The following is an 18,579-nucleotide window of genomic DNA, read 5'->3' on the forward strand; positions in this document are numbered from 1 at the left end:
CTTCCGATCCACTGTGATTGATATTTAGAGGGATGAAGGGGGTTGAATCAAGGGTGGTTGCAAAGGATATTTTTCTTTTCTCAAGCATATTTCCTTTTCACTTATTAACTCGATAATATTAGTAATTAATCAATTTCAATCAATAAATTACATGTTTATTAATGATAACTTATTGATAAATTATAATAATGAAATGATCAATCACTTATTGACTGTCGGTCATACTAATTAACTACTGAAAAATGATCATTTTGCTAGAATAAAAAAAAAAAGCTCAGCAATTTATTTAAAAAACAAAAAAAAAGTATGGCCATTTATTTTAAAAAAAGGTTAGAAAACAGTTATTTACATGGTTTCCCTTTAATATTATAATTTTGAATTGGTAAAATAGTAAATATAGTTTAACCATTTTCTTTTCCATCATTCTTATTTTATATCCTTCGTCTTTTTTCTCTCCATCTTATTTTCTCTATGTTTCCCTCCTACCGAACAGTAAAATTCATAATTCGAATCCGACCTAAGTTCAAATTAATATTTGGTAAAGCCACCAATTCTCGAATCAATCATTTAAATTGAAAATCTATATTCTAAAATTTTAAACCTCAAAATCTAGATTCATCACCCACTAAATTCTAACAATGCCAACCTTTCTACTACAGTTCTTTTCTATGTAATTCATAATGAAAAGAGGAATAAATCTCCATCCATATTACATATTAAAATGTCATTTACTAATAAGATTTTCTAAGGTTTGTTGTAAAAGTCTAATGACATTTTTCAACACTTTACCTAAACGCAATTTTAATTTTATTCTTAGTTTAAATTACAATTTATTTGTGTATCTAAACTTCTCCATGCATATTACGTATTAAAATGTCATTTACCAACAAGATTTTATAAGATTTGTAGTAAAAGTCAAAAGGAATTTTCTCATGTAGTTTTATTTTTTTAACCGTTTTCAGTCGTCAGATCTACATCAGAAATTATTTATTATGTATATTTTTTCAATCTCATTTAATTTTGACCAAAATTAAAAATTAAAAATTGATCTTATCGATAAGATGACCTACCATAGCAGTCATCTAATGACATTTTTCAACCTCTTATCTAAACACAAATATGATTTTATTTTCAGTTAAATTATATATTTTTCAGTTCGACTCACCCAGTCCAAATCACTATACAATACTGAACGGACAGGGTCATAGTTGTCATTTTCAGAATTTAACGAATCAAATCACGCCACTAAAAACGACCGCATTTGTCGCGAAAATTCGCATAAATAGGGTGTCGTTTTCTTTTTACTCTCCTACGTTTCGCTTCTTTTTTATGCATCTCAGAACAGACAGAGAGAAGCCATTCAAATAAAATAAAAATAAAAATAAGAAACACGCAGAAGTCACAAGTTCAGAACTTCATATCAGATTGTCAAGAGTTCTTAAAACGAAACACAAAAATCAGATTGTACGCAAAGCATTCGTACGTCTCCTAATCTTTTCCGTTCTTTTTTATTTCCTTTAAATCCATTGAATTTCGTTTGTTTCTATTGTTTATAATTTTCTCCTTTTTCCTGTTTTTCATTGTCGTCAAGATATATATATATATATATTAGTTCATTTTATCTTTCCTTTTGCATTTATAACATCTGGGACGATTTTATTCTTTTTTTTTTTGGGCTTTCTCAGAGCTGCAATTCACCACTAATTACGTAATTGAGCTGAGTCTTGAGAATATTTGTGTTTTAATTAAAGATTACGGGTTTGTTTTTATCTGGGTTTTGATCCTTTTGGGTGCTTCTGCTGCTAATTTACGTGAAATTGTAAAAAAATAAAAATAATAATAAGAGTAACTTTTATCTTTCTGGGTTTTGTTTCTAATAAAAAAAAAAAGCTAATCCTTTTGGGTAGATAATCTCTTTTGCAATGCTGATATTTGTTCTAGCTGTATAATTGATTTTAATTTGAGAATTTCTTAATGTGTCTCTCTATCAAAGACTAGGAGGGAAGACGTTGCTAATTTTCCCCCCTTTTAATGGGAAGATACATTTTCTTTTCTTGTTTCAATAAAATATAATTCATTGTTTTATGATTTCTGATTCATAACTTGATGAAAAATTTATGAAGCTGATTCCTTTTCTAATAACGTTTAATGAGTCCGGACTTTTTAATAATCATGGAAGTTAATTTTAATCTGAAACTCAAAAAGTTATGTTCTACAAGCGCCTTTTGGATTTCTTGGGAACTGTTCTATCAGTTCTTAAAAAATTCAGGGAGAAGCTGGAGGTCTTAAATTTTCTGTATTATATTCCAAATATTTTAGAACCATAAATTTCTGTACTGTCTAGTTGTACAGTCAAACTGAGAACACAGGAAACAAATTTGCAGATTGTTAGTCCACCTCTTATTTTGCACATGGCGTATTCAAATCAAAAATTATGAAGCAATGGAGTTTACACATACAAATATATAAATGTGTATGTATGTATGTATATGCATAGTTGTCTTTCATGCTCATATCCTTGGACTAGGTAGAAACATCTAGCAAAGCTACTCTGAGTGTTTGTGGAAACCAAACTGCCATGCTAATTGTTCCCATCTGTCAGATTCTTATACATTGATGTTCGGTCTGGTGGAAAATCATGCTATTGAACTGAACTTGACTCATGGATGTTTGTCTTCTATTTTGCTTCTGCTAATGATTATGATTCCTTTCCAAAGATTAGTTTCTGATGATTAGATTACGTGAGGTGAATTAGTAGATGTTGATTCTGATCATTGTTTGTTAGGAAACAAATAATTGTCGTTAAATTCTTTTACTTTAATTGGTTATGTGAAGGACACAAATTGCTGTTAGTCTGACAATAGGTTTAACACTGATTGATAGATAATAGGATCGTGCTGCAGCTACATTATGGGCTCGGTGTTTAGTTCACAAGGAAAGCAACCCCTTTTCTCTTTTGGAGTAATCTCCGATGTCCAGCATGCTGATGTCCCTGACGGTCGCTCTTTTGTTGGTGTTCCACGGTATTATCGACATAGCATTCTTGTCTTACAAAGGGCAGTTCAGAAATGGAACAACCACAAGAAGCATAAATTTGTTTTAAATTTTGGGGATATTGTTGACGGCTTTTGCCCACGACACCAATCCTTAAATACAGTAAGAAAAGTTGTTGCAGAATTTGAGAAGTTTGATGGCCCTGTCTATCATATGATTGGCAATCACTGCCTCTATAATCTTCCTCGCAACAAGTTACTTCCGATGCTGAAGATTCCAAGTGATGATGGTCGTGCTTACTACGATTTTTCCCCAACCCCGGAGTTCAGATTTGTTGTCTTGGATGGCTATGACATCAGTGCAATCGGTTGGCCCGAAGATCATCCCAATACATTGGAGGCTGTGAAGTTCCTCCAAGAGAAGAATCCAAATACAGAGAAGAACAGTCCGGAGGGACTTGTGGGCCTCCAGAGAAGGTTCCTCAAGTTTAATGGAGCTGTGGGGAAAGAACAACTAAAATGGTTGGATGGCATCCTTCAGGAAGCAACAGAGATGAGACAAAACGTAGTGATATGTTGCCATCTGCCTTTGGATCCCGGTGCAACGTCTAAGGAAGCACTTCTGTGGAATTACGACGAAGTAATGAACGTGATACACAGTTACAACTGTGTAAAGGCTTGCCTTGCTGGACATGATCACAAAGGCGGGCATTCAATCGATTCCCACGGCGTACACCACAGAGTTCTTGAAGCCGCTCTTGAGTGCCCCCCCGGGACGGATGGTTTCGGCTATGTGAATGTTTACAATGACAGACTATCACTTATTGGTACTGACCGTATGGAAAGTACTGAATTGCATTTCAATCTTCAAGCAGACCTTCGACAAAATTTGGCAAAGTAGGCAAGTTTCCAATGTCCATATTCTCTAGGTACAAGAGGTTATCTCTTTTCTTAACTCACCCATTGTTCTTGCAAAGGACTGCCTTTGTCCTTAAAGAGTATTGGAATAAAATAACTTAAAACTGTTCTAGATGCTTTTTATAAAATTGCCTTTCTCAAGCAGTTTTGGACTTCGGATACTTCTCAAATTTAAACTCTTAACATCAGCTAGTAATACGTTGATACAAGCACGTTGCAGTAAACAAACTGTAATTTAATCTGTCCAACAATCCAACGACCCGCTAAAGAAAAGGGAGTTCCTCCAATAGGACTAAAAAAATGAAATAACGTTAATTATTTGCTTTCAGCCGTTTGATTTGTATCGGAAACTATCTATGCTGCATAATTTTTCAATATGATATGATTTTGATCAGATTAAACAGTTATAAACTGGCATTACTGATAGGGAGGCCCTAGTAGAGAAATCTCTAAAGAAAATTATAAAGTTGTATATTTGACTTTAGCATCAGTTCTTGATTATTAAATTTCCTGATGTCATGAGTGTTTTGGCTAACAACTCGCCTGATATTTTGGTAGATATTTTGATTAACAATTTCATTATTTACTTCTTTTTTAGAGTGACATTTTCTCCATTATGAAATTGTATAAATGATGAAAGCATTTCCCGCCCTTGTATTCATATAATATATATATTGATCTCAGCATGTTAATTACAATTAATGGTGTAGTTTTAGCGGCTACAAGAGGTAAACTCAAGTGGTTGAGTGCGTGAAATGTGTATGTCCATGAGAGTTCGAACATTGGTAGTTTCATTTCTTAAGTAGAAGCCACAAGTCCCACATTATATTAATATATATATATATATATATATTAGTGGGTAATCTTAGAACTTTTAGAAAGTTTTTCGTGAAAATGCTTTTATCGAAGGTTGTTTGGTGGAAAGATTATTTACATGTCAATTTACAGAATCGGGTAGAATGGCATTTTGGCATAAAGCATCGCCATCAAGTAGCCATTTTCAGCATTTGTATGGAAACCTCAACCTCAAGGAAACTATTGCTCTTTGTTCGGAAGTTCTCTGAGCATTTAAAACAACCCAATTCTGGATGGTAAAATTCCACAGTAGGACATTAAAAAAATACTATTAATAGGATGTATACAAACTATCGATGATACAATTCTAAACTGTTAGAATAAAATGTGATCATTCTATAATACATTTCATCGATAAAGTATTCTGTTTTTTTTTTTTTTAAGAATCTCCAGTAATTGACATTAATAGAGAAAGGTTATCCCACCCATGTCAATTTGCAGAATCGGGTAGAATGGCAATTTGGCATAAAACATCAGCCATCAAGTAGTCATTTTCAGCATTTGTGTGGAAACCTCAACCTTAAGGAAACTATTGCTCTTTGTTCGGAAGTTCTCTGAGCATCTAAAACAACTTAATTTTGGTTGGTAAAATTCCATCGTAGGACATTAAAACAAAACTATTGATAATACAAACTATTGATGATATAATTCTAAACTGTTAGAATAAAATGTGATCATTCTGGAATATATTTCATCGATAATGTTTTTTTTTCCAAAGAATCTCCAGCAATTAACATTAATACAGAAGGGCTATCTCACATCATTCTTTTCTTGTTTCCAAACGATGGAGATTGTTTTAGTGCCCGTTCGATTGGCTTAAAAATACCTATTTTTGGCTTATTTAGTTTAAAAGCCGCTTTTGTATCTGTTTGGATGGACAATTTTAAAGTACATTTGACTTTTTCAAAAATGTTTGGAACACGATATCTCCATAGTGCTTATGAAAACTTTTTTATTTACACTTTTAACCTTTTATTTGTGAGCAACAAATTAAATATCTCATCCATATTATTTTATTACATTACTTTTATAATAATAAGTGTTTTGACTTTTTTACCCAAACAGGTTCAAAAGCTATTCTTAAATATAAAAATACATTTTCAAGAACTATCCAAACACTAATAAAAAAACATCAACTTATGCTTAGAGATGTCAATCGTGCCGTGTCATGTCGGCCCGACCCATGATCGGTTAGGCTCATTCATGCTTCATACCGTGTTTGGCCTGGTGCATTAAAATTTCGTATCGTGCTAGCTTAAAATTTAAAATCATAGGCTCGGCCCAGCCCATGGGCCAAAGCCCATACGTGCTCGTGCCCGTGTTGTGTTTGTTCTCGTGCCTGTGCCATGCTCATGCCTTTATCGTGCTTGGCACAATAAATTTTTAGGCCGATCAATTGAACCATTGAATTACCTAAAATTATTATTTTTAAATAGTTTTAAATAAAAAATAATTCAAATGAAAATATGATTTCAGGTAACTCGAATTAAAAAGTCGAATCAACGAATTAAACGAGTCTTAAAAAGTAACAGCGTGACAGAAAGAAAAAAATTATTACAAAATAAAAGTTCTTATTTCTTCAGAGCTTAACAAAAGGTGAAAATTCCAACTTGCCCATCTTGGAATTTGGACCGCCCAAGTTCATGGTACACCTTAGATAATTACTCCCTCAGACCCATCTTTCACAAAGTCTTTTTTTTTTCCTAACAAATGTCACATTACTAGACAATATACAATAACATGTCAAACCCTCAAAACAAATATTTTGAGTGATCCACAAGCAATAGTAATGTCTAGCATGTACTTTAGCTCTTAATATACCACATATGATATACAAACAAAAAAAAAAAAACAAAAAGAAAAAACCTCAGAAACATGCTTAGCGTATAACAACCTCGAAGGAAGTGAGATTAACCATTTCACTTCTGTTGGGACGATTTTGCCCTTCTCTTCTCAGCGTAAAAGAACCCAAACAGGGATACAACAGAGAAAGCACTGAAGCAAATAGAGGCAATGTCGAGTGACGCGTGGCGTCCAGTGATTGCTTTGATGTCAAATAAGTTGGTGGTTTTCTTGCCATCGGTTGATTGGCCATAAGCCACCGGATCGTCGTTGGCGTCGTAAGCATAGGCGCGTACAAAGTACGTAGCCAAGGGCACGTAACGCTCCACGGTCCACTCAAAGCTTTGGTCAGAGGCGGTGTAGGCGCGAGAGACGATTTTGAACTGGCAGGTCTTGTCCTTGGAGAGATCCTCCTTGGTTTTCCTCCACGCGCGGTCCTCTTGGCTGATTGGCGCGTAGCATAGTTTGACTTTTATGGTCTTATAAGCAGAGTCAGTGCCAGCCGGGAACGTCTTGTTTAGACCCCAGTTCACTGTGATTTTGTCTTCACCAGCTTTGAGAACTGCAAATTCAATCACGTTACTTGTAGCACGAATTATAGAAGCTTTTCCAAGAAAAAAAAAACATACTAAAATCCGATGAATTGGAAAAAGAAAAAAATGACAGGTAAAACTTATATGGCAATTGAAATTCCAAACGGCATATTTTGAGCTCGTTTAGGATTTGATTTTAACGTCTCTAAAAGGTTAAAATCCTTAAAAATAAATAAATAAATACACCTCCACAATCACTCTAAGAATTATTTTTTTTTTCATTTGGTAGAAAAATAGTTGGTATAGAAATATTAAAAAGATTAAAGGACAAAGCTGCTACAAAAATTCCAACAAAATTGATGATTCAGCGCTGCAAATTCAAACAATGAAAAAAAATATTTTTTAAAATATTTGATTTATGAATTTAAAATCATAATTTATAATTTTAATTTTTAAAATTTAAACTTTTATAACAAAAAAATACTGTATAAAATCAAAAACCAACGACGAATTTTTTAAACAAACTATCCCTTAAAATTAAATGAATAAATAAATAAAGAAAGAAATGACTAGGGGAAAACAGTTTGTATAAAATCAATTGAATTGGACAAGATTTTATAGGTGAAATCTTTATATGGACAACTAAATTCTAGGTGACACAGAAATTGTAAGGAAGAGCAAAAAATTCGGAGAAAAAAAATTGATGAGAGAGAGAGAGAGAGAGATACCCTGTCCTTCTTTTGGTGAAGCAGTGACAACAAGAGTCCGTTTGAGGGAAGAAAAGAGGACCTTTCCAAAAGAGATTTCTGCAAAGCATGACAGAAGAAGAAGAAGAAGAAGAAGTGAAGCAGGGTAAACAAGCCCGCGTTTCGCCATTTGATATCTTTTGCCTTAGAGAGAGAAAGAAAAGTCTAAAAGAGAGAGATGAATCTCTTGGTGAATATTCAAAGTGATTTGAATGTGATATTGGTGATCAAACTGATAAACGTCGGCTTAGTTATATAGACGGCCCAAAATAATAGAAAATTGAGTAATTTTAATAAATATCTTTTAAAATAATATCATAAAGAATTTTAAGATCACATTGACTTATTAAATTTTACTCTCTTAAAGTAAATAATTTAATAAATTATTATAAAAATTTAACAGATGTCATTGATGGTGAGTCTTCAGTCACTTAATTTAAGAAATTATTATCTAAAATTTAATAAATTATTATTTATAATTTAATTAACTATTATCAAAAGGGTACTGTAAAAGCGCTAAACGACCCAAAAAAACAAACAACAAGGAGATTGCCAAATACATACAAATAAAGGGGGGATTAACTGGAATGGCCCTATGGCATTACGAAAGGGTGGGGTTACGAGGACTTTTTTGAAATATAATAAAAGGAAGTTTTGGGCTGGTTGTGTTTGGGGTTTTGTTTATTGATTGACTTTGCTCATGTATGATCCTTTTTCTAATAAAAAAAAAATGGAGTTTTGTTTCTTTGTCCAAAGTCTAGATCACTACATCTATTTTTGTTAAGTATGTTGATCCTATCTCGGCCATTAAATTAGGTCTAGAAACGCTTTAATCACCTTTTTTCTTTTTGAGTTTTTATTGATGATTTTTTGTAGAGCCTAAATCTCAACCATTGAATTAGGTCAAAAAGGCTATAATTGCTTTTTTTTCGTTTGACAATTTTTTTAGTCGTTGATGTCACTATGGTAGGTTTTGAAAAAAAAAAAATTACGAGTAGTTCATTGTTTTTAACCGTAATCACAAACTGCATGTTCATATATATTTTAGTGATTTGATCATATCTAACCATTAGAAACAAGTAAACAAACATTACCAATAGGAGGCTCCCGCTCTATCGTGAAAGGAACTTTTCTTTTCCTCCTTATGTAACGACTGAATATAATGTATGAGACTGTCTCTAATAGGCCATCATATTGATAGGACTAGTTTTCTGATTGTTAAATTTGGTCAAAATTAAATGAGATTAAAAAATATATAAAATAAATAATTTTTAATACATATTTAACGATTAAAAAAATAAAACTACCGATAGTTTTATTTTTTTAATCTTACAGGAGAAACTCCTTATAATGTACATACACCCCATAAAATACTGTATTTGTAAATCTCCCGTTATCTACGCATGCATTAGTTTTTCATTTTTCTTGTACATTTTTTTGGCATTGTTTTTGTCCCCTAATGTCATGTAAAGGGCAAGCGTACGGACACAAGGAACTGGGAGTCATGATGAAGCTACTCGATTAGGAAGGGAAGAAAAAGTCATACTTGTTATGTATTTAAATATTTGATAATTGATCGCACACACCTTCAAAAAAAAAAAAAAATTTTGATAGTACACGTATCAAGTGGGTTTTCTGTTAATTAATTAGTTAATGTATTATCATTTTTTTTTTCTTAATTCATTCTATTCATCTTACAAGTTGTCCTCGATATCGCCAACACGATCGGAGTATTTTATACTGATCAGAAGACCTTGCAAGTTGGGAAAGCCAACCATTGACGAGCTGCTACTCTAATCCGTATGATAATTAACTTCAGTTTCAAATGTTTGAAGATAATACATATAATATTGATTAGTTGGTGTTAGAGAATGATCCTCTGTTATATGGTGCAGGATATATATGAGCCTTTGATGTATTTTCCTGATTTTGTTTATCACTGTACACGTGTTAGTTAGTACTAGCCTAATTTATAAATTAATTCTTCATAATCCCTTTGCTTTAATAAGCTGATAATATTGCGGCGCTATTAAGGTTTCTCTCTCTTCTTCTCTCGCTTTCCTTGCACCGTCTCAACAGTTTTCAAAGGGCCGGAGTCCGGTTCCGCCCTTGGGTTAGGCTCCGCACTCCCGGCCACATGGTTAGGTCTTTGGGTGTCACAAGTTCGTTGTCTCCAGTGAGATTTTGACAGGGCCAGAAGTGGAGGAGTCGTGAGTGTTTGGGGGGTGCTCTCCGGCGCGTGTTTGGTGTCCTTTGAAATTGTCCAGTCGTTGGCACATTTATGCCCAAGGGGGTTTGTTCCCCTCATCTTGGTGCTCCTTTGGAGGGGACCCATGCATGGTATGGCAGTCAGAGTTGGTGGTTGGAGCGATGTAGTTGTGGTTCTCTCTGTGGTGGGGCTCGTTCGCTTTCCTGTAGTTGCTGGTGACGGTGCGTGATCTCTCTACTTTGGAGAATCGACCATGTTCTGACTTCGTTCTGGCTTGCTTGCTATGTTGCAGTCCCCTCTTTCACCTTTGGCAGTTGTTGGCTTGTAATTGGAGATCTGGTTGGTGTCACTTGGGCTTTTTTCTATTTTGTGTTAGTCAGATAAGGGCGTTGATGTTTTCACCGATTAGTTTTAGCGTGTGCTGGCTATTTTATTAATTTTTTGTTGTAATAACGGAGGTGGTCTCCCCACCTTCCATTGTAGGCTTTTTGTCTAATCCGTAAGTATGTTTCTTTTGTGGTGTTGTGGTAGGCCTTGGTGTCTTTAGTCTCTTAATCCTGTTTGACCGGAGTTACCCACCGACTTTAGTGGTGTGTTTGAAAGAGCTATATATTGCTCGAATTGTTGTATGCCTCTTCAATTTTCACTTGTCGGAACTCGGTACACATATTATCCCCTTGAGTGTTTCAATCGAATTTACGGGTGATTCCAGTCTATGAATGGGGTTGAGTCGCTAATTGCGTTGAGGTCTCTTACGTCTGAATTAATGTTTGTAATTCTCTGATTTAGAATGCAATTTCCTTTTTTTTTTTTCTTAAAAAAAGCTGATAATATTCAATAGAAAGAAGTTCCAGCAACTCTTTAATTGTAGCAAGGTAATGAAATTGAAAAGATAAGATCAGTGTTTATGAAAAAAAAAGATCAATTGAGCATTGGTTGCAGCTACAATAATTAGTTGGCCTCTTTACATGTAAAGTTGAGATTAATATAGCGAAGTTTTTAATATATTACAAAATTAAATAATAGAATTCAATATCATTAAAACAATAATTATATCATTATATATTATAAAATACGACATCATTATATAATTAATAATTACAATAACATGTTTGTTATTTTTATAATAGTTTGAAAACTTTTCTAAATACCAATTTCAAATATGAAATTTTTTCGTATGGTATATTATCTTTATGATTGAGAGCAAACTGTAAAGATCAACTGTAAAAAAAAAAAAAAAACGAGCCACTGCAACAGATTTTTAGAATGTGTCTTAAAAATTATACAGAATTTCTCTAGTAGTATTAAAAAAAATTACTTATAGTTTTTTAATTTTTTGAATGTTATATCCGTATTATAAATTATTTATTATGTATAATTTTTTAATTTAATATAATTGTAATCAAATTTAATTGTTAACAACTGACGCTATTAGGTTCCGTTTACTTCACTGATTCGAGTTTTACTACAGTAAAAAGCTCTCACAAACAATCAGATCTAACCTTTTGACTATAGTAAAAAGCTATCACATAAAGTCACATTTCAACTAAGTAACCTGACTTAGTGCATAAAGTCTCAAAATTATGGGCTCATTCACTTCGCGGATTCGAGTTTTCAATTCGAGCTGAGATATGACATTTTTTTAGAGCTTTTCACTATAGTAGAAAAAGTTAGATGTGACATTTTCTGAGAACTTTTTACTGTAAAAATCTAAAATTGAAAACTCAAATCGGTAAAATGAACGATATTATATTTGCCCTAACTTGTGGCTTTTAATTCGAAGATCCCAAACAAACTGGGCCCCATTCACTTCGTTAATTCGAGTTTAGAATTCGAGTTGAGATGTGATTTTATGTGAGAGCTTTTTACTGTAACAAAAAAGTTAGATGTGATTGTTTGTGAGAGCTTTTTACTGTAAAAAAACTTGAATTCTACGAATCAGCGAAGTGAACGAGGCCGACCTAGGTAGTCGTACAAGTTCTAAGGGACTAGTTTGCAATTTGAAAAATGCTCCGAGACATTGGTGATAGTACTAATAAATTGTCCTATGTTATAAGACCTATTTTTTTTTTTGTTAGTGAGGAGAGAGCACCATCAGTGCCAAATAACATTAGGGTCCGTTCACTTCGTTGATTCGAGTTTATAATTCGAGTTGAGATGTGATTTTATGTGAGAGCTTTTTACTGTAGCAAAAAGTTAGATGTGATTGTTTGTGAGAGCTTTTTACTGTAGCAAAACTCGAATTCTAAACTCGAATTGGTGAAGTGAACGGGGCTTAAGTTTCGTTCATTAAACTCTATAATGAGTAATTAGTGCCTAACTATAATTAAGTGCATGCTTGCCTCTTTTGTTTGAATTAGCGACACTCTATAATAGCAAGGAGAAGCGTGTGGGTGTTGTATTCGAGCTACATTTATGTATAAGTCCTGTTTATTTCACCGATGCAAGTTTAAAATTTGATTTTTATTACAATAAAATTTTTTTAAAAATAATCACATTTATTATAATAAAAAATTTTCATATAAAATTATATCTCAACTCAAATTAAAAATTTAAATCAATAAATTAAACGCACCAGAGTACATATAAGGAGGGAAGATCAAGATCGTACGATATGTTTATGTACCTGTGGGGCATGGGCCAGGGCCCAGTAGTGATCTCTAACGTGTGTCAAGGTTGTAGTAATGTACGGGTATGAAATACAGTACAAAGTGTATAGATAGTACTGTTGGCTGTTAGTCATAACTATTAGTTGTGATTGTCTAAAATCTAATCTTGTATAAGAATATGTTTATGGGTGTGTCTGTGTTTTTTTTTCCCTACTAAACAGTTTATATGTGTGTGTGTTTATTGAGGAATTATATGTACCTGGCTTAAAAAAAAAAAAAACACAGAGAAAAAGAAAAACTCATTTCAAGTTTGCTTTTAAGTTACGTTTATCAAATTCTTTCAAAGTTTCATGTACTGATTCTTTGATCATTGGATGATCTTATTTTCCCCTAATGCTTGCTAAGTATTTTCCATTATATGCAGATGATATATATATATATTTTTGGTAAAAATATATTGATGAAATGTTGAATCTATATATATCATGTCTTATATACGTGCATGTTGAGTCTTTCGAATTACAACCTAAAAGGTAACCTATTAAGAGCAATAATCCAATCCCTTTTAAGTAAAATTAACATGCATGCTATTATTTTAATGTTACAAAACACATGTGCTATCTTTAATTTCACATCATCTACTTACACAGATACTATATCCATTAATATTAAAAATATTAATACAACAATATTCAGTCTCTTAAAAATTTATTGATTGATACAATTTAGAGCCACGGTAAATCAAACATGCACTCATCTTTAGGAATGTAAATGGGGCAGGCTGGTGAGGGTATTTGCAGCCTCGTTCTGCCCAACATCCTGACCAAGAACCTAGCTAATATATGAAAATAATAAGAATTTATACCTTGCAGTAGAGCTGAAGAAGAAGAAGAGGAGAGAGAGTTATAGACCCTGTTCATTTTACCGATTCGACTTTAGAATTCGAGTTTTACTATACTAAAAAGCTTTTAAAAACAGTTACATCTAACTTTTTTACTATAGTAAAAAGCTCACACATAAAGTTATATCTCAACTCGAATTAAAAATTCGAATCGGGACGGGTTTGAGTGTCTCATTCTATCTTGTCCATTAAATGGGACTTGGCATGCGAACCGCTTGTAATGAGGCACTTCGTGACAGGCACAATTTTGCCACACTCCTTTTACATCCCTAATGGAGTCATGTAGTTCAGAAAATTACTATTTGTTCAATTCAACCGTTGGAGAGCATACTAAACAAGGAAACCTGCATATACATTCCCTTTTACATTACAACACTACCAACTTACTAATTATTTATCTTAGAGTTTATAGCGTCCTGTTACAATAAGCTTAGCATCATCCATTCCACCAACTTTTTTTAGGCGTTCAATATTTATAATCTGGTACACCTAATCTTTTGGAAGAGATATAGACAAGACAAACTTTGGTCTTTTAGTTCAAAGTAATGTACCAAGCGGAAAATCTCTTAGAAAATTTCCCTATATAAAGGACTTGAATTCAGCCACACCAAAACCACCCCAAAACGCACATAACATCGTGAGTAAGACATGGAACACTTTGCCATAACTAGGTCTGTTCTCCTTCTCCTCTTCCTTGGCCTAACAACTCATCGTGGCAATTGCGAATCGCCGGATTGCACGCTAGTGAGTGTCAATCTGAGCGCACGCACAGATGTGCTGCGCATCAATGTCATCGGCAACCCGAGCCGTCAATATTGATTCTAACGGTGACTGCTCATAAAAATCATACGCGCGGTGCTTATATATGTATTTATCTATATATGATGTTATACATAACATATATATGTGTTATAATAAATGAATAAAATGCTGCAGTGAAGGGTAGCTCTCTAGCCTCTAGTGCTGTAAACATGTGTCGCTGCAGTACGATAGTACTCGAGCTGGAGAATCTAGCTATAACCGCATTGTTCCTTTATATGAATCGTGTGAATCTACGTTGTCCATTAGTTGCAATGACTATATATGTGCAAAGCTTCACCGCCTATCATATATGAAGCCCCTAATTATTCGAAATTACAGAAATGAAAACGCATGTATAATAACTAGGTTTTGATGGAAGTGACATGTTCCATATAACATTGACGTTAAAAATATATAAATAATAATTTGGATAACTAATTTCTTAGTATTTACAACAAAAGCGTTACATGAAATAAATATGTTATACTTTTTATTATTATATGTTACATGACAGTATGATTTTGTCGGTAAGACCTAAATAAATTTTAAGATGCTTTCTATTATTTTATTGGATGGATATACACTATAACAAACATTGACCAATAAAATAAATCTAGATGACTGAAGAAGAGTGAGGGGCAATGCCATTGGATGAGCATCAGGTGTCGGTTTAGTAGGCATTCACAATACTTTTTTAAAACAGGCAAATGATTTCTATAAACCAGCTGTCGTTTTGAGGGGCGTTTTTGAAAAAAAATTACCGCTAAAAATTTGAATTTTAACCATAAAACTTCAGTGGAAATTTTAAGTATAATTGTGGTGACGAAGTAGGTAAGTAGCATAGTTAAATATCCAAATTTCAAAAGTGGTATGCAACAAATTAATCAACGTTGTTACGAGGCAATCACAAGATTTTAATTGGACTTACATGCCTGTTTTTGTCTCCCAATTTTATTAATCATAATACTTTAGAATATTTTAACTGGTAATCTTTTTATGGTAAATATGGACTTACAAACAACTCCAAAAGCCTAATTTCACCTCAGGGCAAAAAAAAAAAAAAAAAAAAAAAAAAAAAAAAAAAAAAAAAAAAGCCTAATTTCACCGTTCCAATTTCAGTTATAGACAACGGAAAATACCCTTTGACCAATATAATCCTTATACTGAGTACTGGCGGTTGGATTGCCTGATTCTAATGGGTCGTACCATTCAGCAAGAAAAAATAAAAAAAACCAATACCAACTCGGAAATGACTCGTATAACCTCAAGTACTCTTTAACACACTAATTAATGCTAGGTAAATTTTTTAAACATGAAGGGTAAAACGGACCTTAAGAGTATTCCGGACATCGTCAAAGCTGTACGAGAATGAGAGAAAATCCGAAAATCTGATCTTAAACGAAAACATATGTTGTCTGTCTGTTAGTTGTGTAATTCGTATGCAAGACTTTTTGAATTTTTGAGATATCAGATTGCATTTTCCCCCCTCTAATTCCCAAATCTCAAAGCCCTAACCCTAAAACTCTCTCTCCTCACCTTTTTAAGGCCAATCCCCCGCCGTCGGCCGTCCACCGTCCGACGTTACTTGCTGCCGCACCGGAAGCCAGAATCTATTAGCCTGGGATTTGGTGAGACTCTTCGTTTTATCTTCTAATTTATGCGATTTCCCGAGCTTTTTACAGAGTAAATTCACCGAATACAGAGGATAATGATTAAGTTTTCTTCTGGTTTTGTTTGATTCAGGTTTTCGTGTGCTCTTTTTGTGATTTCGCATCCATCGGTGGTGGTCCTGGTGGATTCTCGGAGATCGGATAATTTGGTTTTTGAGGAAATTTGGTAATGGCGCTATATTAGTTTTTTTTTTTTTTAAAATTTTTTTTTTATGGTTTAGTTTATGATTGAATCAGTTGTGAAATCCGATATTTTGTTTAGATCTGTTAGGTTATGAATATGTTTGATTAATTCGTCTTTCTGGGTCTAAACTTTCACAAGTGAATGAGGAGTTTTTCAAGCATAATTTTACTATATTCTTGGTTTAGGGAAGCATTTTGCTGCTTCTTAAGGTCAATCATATAAATTTAATTCATGCTATCTGTTTCGGAGAAGATGGGAGGAGAATTATATAAGGCTCATTATTCATAACATATAAAAGTCCAAAGAATAGAGCTTAATTGGTAGAATTGGGAGTAAAAAAGAAAAATGGAAAAAAGTCAAAGGCTTGCCAGTTGTAAGGAGAAGCTCTTGAGACCGACTTATATTCGATGTCATATACATTGTGAAACTGAAAGATGCATTGTTTCTGGAGGAGGGGCATCAGTCAGGAGATTGTTGTCAAATAAACAAAAGGAGACAGTTGCGGCTTTACGCGACTGGTCTAACTGTGGCCTAAAGCTATGTTTTACCGTAGACTTAGGGGGAGGGGGGGTTTCTGAGTTATTTGGGGTTTTTAATCTTATATCCCAGCCCCTGTCACTCGATCCCTATATAACTCTATGCTTTGACTATAGTGCCTTTTATGTTGTTTCTTTTATTGTGTTTTAAATTTTGGTTTGAATGCATTTTTTGCAACATTTGAAGTTATAATTAATTTGTTATGCGCTATTTGTTTATTTATTGGCAGATTGACAGCAATGAACTGGGTTCAACAGAAAATCTACCTTTACAATGTCACTTTTGGGCTCTATATGTTAGATTGGTGGGAGCGTTGCCTGTTTAGTATCCTCTTTATGACATTTTTCCTTCACTAATGATCTTGTATTTGGTTTAGTGCTCATATACAAAGCAAGCTTAGATAAGTTATACCTCCTATAAGTACACATGCTACATGATTTATCTTTTTATCATATATTTGCTGCAATAGTTTATGCACCTGCTAGTTTCTTCCTTAATCTTTAACAGATACTTTGGTGGTGGTCTTGATGTGGTTCATTTTTTATAATGGATCGCGATATGCAGTTGAGTTCTCCAAGAGGTAACCTTAGATCCTTTATCTTCTCCACTTTATTTGCTTTATGTGGTTTGCTGATTAATGGTAGTTAGACCATTGTAATTGGGGTATGTAGTTTATTGCCTTCAGTCAGATGTATTAGAATTATTTCCAGCCTCCAACAACAGTTCTAGATTTGCGTCCATAAAAGGGTTGAAGATATGTTAGCCCTCTCTTTGTTGATATTTCAAATTTTTTACGATTGTGCATAAGTAAACTAACTCTTGGTTTGGTAGGGTTGGGATAATCAATACTTTTTATGTCTTCACATTTCAGAACACTTGAAATAGCTTCTTAGGATTTAGGAATCTGAAAAACTAAAAATCACGTTACTGTTCTCTAATTTGATATCTGCTTTGTGATCGATGCTTGGTTATGTAGTAGATAGATCTTTGAAACGCCATATTGGCTTCAAATTTGTGTGAATCTAAAACCAGAAACAGAAAAACAATGTAACTGTGTTTTAACATTCCATTGACCAAATGCAAATGTTCTGTTGTTTTTTGACCAAAATTCTTAGGCGTGGATAACAATATGTACACACACACACACACACACATTTGTATGAGTTGTTTCTTTGACTATCTGAAAGACTTTCTGCAGTACCTGAGTGTATGTCTTTCCCACAATCTCAGGCATCTGTGGTAAAATTCAGCAAGCTTAGCTTGAACCAGAAAAGGACGGATGGATTAGTGGCACCGATAGCTCGAGTTATGGTGCAACATGTTACTTTCTAATTTTCATAACTTATGAAAAAAGAAATTACATGTTTAACTAATAAATGTTGATGAGTTTTACTTCTTTTATCAATTAATTATTCTTCTTGAGGATTTTGGCAGCAACCCCAGTTATCCCATCTATTTTCTTTGTTTTCAGAAGAAAGATTCTAGTGCTTTGACCATTCTCCTCTTTCAGTGAAGCCTAAAGTAGTTCATATTGAAAAATACATAGCGAGACCTCAACGCGATCATGTAATTTATGTACTTGTTCTTGATCATGGAAGTGGAGTTATTTGATGTGTGGGGTATAGACTTCATGGGACCCTTCCCATCCTCATTTGGAAACCAGTACATTCTAGTGGCGGTCGTCTATGTCTCCAAATGGGTGAAAGTAGTTGCATGATCCACCAATGACTCCAAAATTGTGGTGCAATTTCTTCAGAAGAACATTTGCACATGCTTTGGCA

The 18,579-nt window shown here is 33.6% G+C and overlaps 3 protein-coding genes across 4 annotated transcripts; 2 read left to right on the plus strand and 1 right to left on the minus strand.

Moving 5' to 3' along the window:
* The first annotated feature begins 1,341 nt into the window (after positions 1-1,341).
* On the plus strand, positions 1,342-4,048 carry LOC21401927 (manganese-dependent ADP-ribose/CDP-alcohol diphosphatase). Of its 2 annotated transcripts, none has more exons than XM_024169834.1 (2): positions 1,342-1,479; positions 2,884-4,048. In XM_024169834.1, exon 2 carries the CDS (start codon positions 2,911-2,913, stop codon positions 3,892-3,894), a length of 984 nt encoding a protein of 327 aa, XP_024025602.1. In that variant the 5' UTR covers positions 1,342-1,479; positions 2,884-2,910; the 3' UTR covers positions 3,895-4,048. The 2 variants fall into 2 exon arrangements, with proteins under 2 accessions (XP_024025602.1, XP_010102953.1); XM_010104651.2 differs by having other exon boundaries at positions 2,891-4,048.
* A 2,269-nt stretch (positions 4,049-6,317) lies between these two features.
* LOC21401928 (high-affinity nitrate transporter 3.2) lies at positions 6,318-8,095 on the minus strand. The gene is made up of 2 exons (XM_024169831.1): positions 7,870-8,095; positions 6,318-7,170 (listed from the first exon to the last, which is right to left on the minus strand). The coding sequence occupies exons 1-2, from the start codon at positions 8,015-8,017 to the stop codon at positions 6,686-6,688; spliced, it is 633 nt and encodes a 210-aa protein (XP_024025599.1). The 5' UTR covers positions 8,018-8,095; the 3' UTR covers positions 6,318-6,685.
* Positions 8,096-15,787: 7,692 nt separating this feature from the next.
* On the plus strand, positions 15,788-18,238 carry LOC112092801. Its single transcript, XM_024169839.1, has 5 exons — positions 15,788-16,035; positions 16,151-16,243; positions 17,028-17,122; positions 17,306-17,378; positions 18,029-18,238. The coding sequence occupies exons 3-5, from the start codon at positions 17,038-17,040 to the stop codon at positions 18,039-18,041; spliced, it is 171 nt and encodes a 56-aa protein (XP_024025607.1). The 5' UTR covers positions 15,788-16,035; positions 16,151-16,243; positions 17,028-17,037; the 3' UTR covers positions 18,042-18,238.
* The last annotated feature ends 341 nt before the right edge of the window (positions 18,239-18,579 follow it).

The sequence above is a fragment of the Morus notabilis genome, unplaced genomic scaffold, assembly GCF_000414095.1.
Source record: "Morus notabilis unplaced genomic scaffold, ASM41409v2 Scaffold333, whole genome shotgun sequence".
Taxonomy (NCBI): Eukaryota; Viridiplantae; Streptophyta; class Magnoliopsida; order Rosales; family Moraceae; genus Morus; species Morus notabilis.

Coding starts and splice junctions, on each gene's coding strand:
- LOC21401927 (XM_024169834.1), top strand. CDS start 2,911: ATGGGCTCGGTGTTTAGTTCACAAGGAAAGCAACCCCTTTTCTCTTTT.
- LOC21401928 (XM_024169831.1), bottom strand. CDS start 8,017: ATGGCGAAACGCGGGCTTGTTTACCCTGCTTCACTTCTTCTTCTTCTT. Junction 7,171..7,869: donor TTCACCAAAAGAAGGACAGG/GTATCTCTCTCT, acceptor TTGAATTTGCAG/TTCTCAAAGCTGGTGAAGAC.
- LOC112092801 (XM_024169839.1), top strand. CDS start 17,038: ATGAACTGGGTTCAACAGAAAATCTACCTTTACAATGTCACTTTTGGG. Junction 17,123..17,305: donor GTGGGAGCGTTGCCTGTTTA/GTATCCTCTTTA, acceptor AATCTTTAACAG/ATACTTTGGTGGTGGTCTTG.